Source organism: Populus euphratica, unplaced genomic scaffold, assembly GCF_000495115.2.
Source record: "Populus euphratica unplaced genomic scaffold, PopEup_1.0 scaffold363.1, whole genome shotgun sequence".
In the NCBI taxonomy this organism is placed as follows: domain Eukaryota; kingdom Viridiplantae; phylum Streptophyta; class Magnoliopsida; order Malpighiales; family Salicaceae; genus Populus; species Populus euphratica.
In genome coordinates, this window is record NW_011500257.1 from 190,122 (window position 1) to 193,960 (window position 3,839).

The 3,839-nt window shown below is 32.8% G+C and overlaps 1 protein-coding gene across 1 annotated transcript; it reads right to left on the reverse strand.

Annotated features, from left to right (window-relative positions):
- Positions 1-1,550: 1,550 nt before the first annotated feature.
- On the reverse strand, positions 1,551-3,146 carry LOC105112815 (uncharacterized). Its single transcript, XM_011008673.1, has 2 exons — positions 2,722-3,146; positions 1,551-1,851 (listed from the first exon to the last, which is right to left on the reverse strand). The coding sequence occupies exons 1-2, from the start codon at positions 3,030-3,032 to the stop codon at positions 1,818-1,820; spliced, it is 345 nt and encodes a 114-aa protein (XP_011006975.1). The 5' UTR covers positions 3,033-3,146; the 3' UTR covers positions 1,551-1,817.
- Positions 3,147-3,839: the final 693 nt, after the last annotated feature.

Here is a 3,839-nt window from a genome sequence, read left to right on the forward strand (position 1 = left end):
ATCACCATCCTATACATCCAAGACGATGAGTTTCTATTATACAGATCAAAATTTAAAACCCTACTAAACGTATGTTGTTGCAAAACAGTAAAGTTTAAAAATTTATCATAGAAAACCTCAATCCAAAAACCTCACCATCAACTTAATCTTTTCTCCCAGCAAAGAGAAGAAAACCTTGCCAATCAACAAAATCTCTATTTTGACATGAAATCTACAAAACATTAACCTTGTAGAACACATTCATTCAGAGCAACAAAGATTGTAATTCTTACATTCTTTCCAGACAAACATAAAGAGCTTCCATATATATAGAGGCAAAAACAGGGCAAAAACAGTGCTTGATTATTTTTATGAAATATAAAAGGCATGCGTTTGGTTGAAAACACAATGACTATAAAATAAGTTCATTCATAAAACAATTTTAGAGTGGATTTTAGCACAAGAACACACCATATCTTCAGAAACAATATTTATTATTTTTTATCCTTAATATATGCATGGAAAAAAACTCTTAATTTCAAAATTATCAATCCAAGATATGTAAAGATAAAAACAATTATTATCATAAATTTAACCCCTGAATTTGAACAAGAGTCAAAAGGGTTAACAATGGTTAAACAAAAAAGAAAATTCAAAAAAAATCAACAAGTTTTTTTACCTGGTTTTTAGCCTAGGTCAACCAAATCGCAAGTCAACCTGGGATTTGGTCAAGTCAAACCAAGTCAATCCTTCCACTATTTTTCTTGAATCCAGGCCGATCGAAGCCCCAGATCAGCGAAGTGTAATCAACTCGCCAGACTAATCGGGGTTTTACAACTAGGGTTATTATACTATACTTAATATAAACTAAATTAAAAAATATATATATATATATATATATATCTAGTTATTTCCTAAAATATATAAGCATCATAGTAATACATATTAAAGGTAAAATAGATCTTTTCATATTTTATTATGTCTTATACACCATCAACCAAACAAGATTCAGAGACCATCACTCTATCTTGTACACCTTCGTTTTCTCTCCTATGTCTCACTATCTCCACCTCTTCTGTTTTGAAACAGTAACCAGATGCTATCTAAGTTTAGAATCATATTATTTTTTTGTCAAAGTATTACTTCCTCTCTTGAGTTTTCCACCATCACTACAGAAACTCTTAAATAGTTTCCACTATAAACAATGGGGCATGACAATGCAGTTCCTTAGAGAATATTTAGTTCAGTTTCATACAAGTTCAAAAGAAAAATTATTGCCCAACAACAACTACTTAAATGAGAGTTAAGTAATTGAACATCTACATATACACCAAGGAGCAATCATACGTGCATACATACATATATATTAGAGTGTATGTGAGCTTGCTTTACCAGTCCTGCAGACCACCAAGAGCACTATCATTGAAATAAAAGGTCCAGGTAATCAGAAACCACCTTCAACCATCGACCACCAACCTCCAAAGCTCTAAGTTCTTTTATTTATTTATTTTGTGTGTGAAGACAGGTTAAGAAAGCAAAAGGATGCAGATAGTCACCCAAGTAGAAAGAGTATACCAAAAGGAAAAAAAAACAAAAATAAATGAAAATCAATCTGCCATACTATCATTATCACCTTAGTTAAGAACTACAGAAAACCATTACTTATTTCCCAAAGCTAGAAACTATGATGGATCTATATGTGATCCACCTAGCTTGAATGTATTTGATCATATATTAGAGTCATCCCCTTGGGGCATACCTGTGAAGGATATCGTAGAAGACTTAAATGATCCAAAGTGCAGACAATATCCTAATTAGTAGCCAGCCCTCTTCTCCAGTCAAGATGATTTTGAACTTCCTTCCCCAAAATTACTGAAAATAATCAAAATCGATAAATAAAATAATCCATATTATGACCCAAAATCAAATATCTTCTAAATTCCACTAGCAAACATCCTAGAGAAATATTAACATGCATTCTGAACATCATTACACTTCCACCACAAGATAAGCAATATTCTATTCTCACAAACGGTAATGCACAATCAACAAGTCAAGCTACGCAGATGAAAATCATAATTTAAAAAGAAATAACAACATAGTGAACTTCACGTGTTTGGAAGCCTACTCCTAGTCCGTGGACTGGATATTGAATTTTGGAAGTGTGAATAACAGCTCAACAAGCTACAAGATTCCATTCCTTTTAGTCTATTCATTCACAGAACAACAGACCATTCCTTCCAGCTGCCCTTACTAGACTACGCGACATTCCTAAGGCACCAAAGAAAGGCTATTTAATTACCATCGAGGAGGAGAAAGAAGATGAAACTTTCCCTCATCCGTAGCAGCGACTGCCTTGCTTCCTTGCCTGGCAGCACACTGCTACGCTGGCAATCGTGGCTAATTTCATGCTTATCAATTGCCAACTAGTGATTTTAATTACACACACAGCTAATAAATTCATCATCATCACAGTATAGGAAACAAAATCCAAGATTTAACCAAATCAGAAAAGAGCAGCAATAAATTTTGGAAAACACCCATATGACATCAAAGATTTAAAAAAAAAAATTATTTCACAATACCATCATCCTCAAAAACATAACATCATCCAAACACCACAAACATACCCAGAAAACAAAATAAAGGGAAAAGATACAATTAACAACAACAGCAGCAGCAACAACAACAATAATAATAATTACTATTATTATTGTTGTTATTTCTTGTAATAAACTTCACTTCTTGTGGCTTCCTTTAACACCAGGACGAGGTTTGGAAGAATCAGCAACATGAACAGCATGAAGATTGGCAAGCTTGTCTTCCTCAAAAGGAAGTTTTGGGTGTCGAGCATCATGATGGATCTGCATGGTTTTAATATCAGGGGCCGTTATCTTGCAGTGAGGACACTCATATTTGGCATGACCTCCTTTTTCTTGCCCTGTCCTGTCTGCTTGCCCTGCTTTTCCTCCACCTCTGTTTGTTGTCGCCGCATCTACTTTTGCAGCGATCTCCTTTGCTGTGTGCTTCTTTGGCTTAGCCTTTCCTGTCATAATTGCTTCGCTTTGATTTATTGGGCTTGAATAAATGGCGAAAACCCTAGAGGAGGAGGAACTTTGCTTTTCAAGAGGCTATCTTGAGCGTGAGGGCCGGGCGTTATTTATACAAAAACTAAAACAACTATGTGTTTCACCGGGCACATAGTTATTTCGTGTATTATTTTGTACTTAATAATTTAAGTTTCATAGGATGCTTTCAAAGGTAATGTAATATTTCTCACGTGACATATTTACTGTTACAAATCTAAATAAAATAAACAATTTTTTTAATTTTTAATTTGCATGATATAATATTTAAAATATCCTTAAAAATTAAATTTTTTTAACAATAAAGGCCTATGCGCTTTTGGTTTTTATTTTTTTAGCATAATATAGTTATTAAATTATCGTTAGAATCAATTATTCTAAACCTAAACTTAAGAGTTTTTTTTTATTTATTTTTTGTTAATATTTTGGGGCAAGGAAAATTTAACATTTGAATGGATTAAATTAAAAAAAAAAGTTATTGGTGTTTAAGAGCATTTACATCTTTCAGGCAGTATTGTGTATTTATTGGTAACCAAATATCATATTTAGGGTGCTATTTGATGTGTTCTCCCTCTCGTTTCACAGTGGTGTAGTGTATATAGCCTTCACATAACAAAACTTCGACGATATTTTTTTTACTCCTTTTTTTTTCACATAATAAAACTCCGACGATATTTTTTTTACTCCTTTTTTTTTTCTCTTCAACTTTGAAAAATATACCGACCTTGCAAAAAATTAGAAATGTGTTAATTGTTAAGTTTATCATATTTAGTC

Bases quoted from the DNA above. Each gene is read 5' to 3' on its own strand.
- LOC105112815 (XM_011008673.1), bottom strand. From the start codon at position 3,032: ATGACAGGAAAGGCTAAGCCAAAGAAGCACACAGCAAAGGAGATCGCT. The intron at 1,852-2,721 runs GTGAAGTTTATT...GATTATTTTCAG, and splicing joins GTTAAAGGAAGCCACAAGAA to TAATTTTGGGGAAGGAAGTT.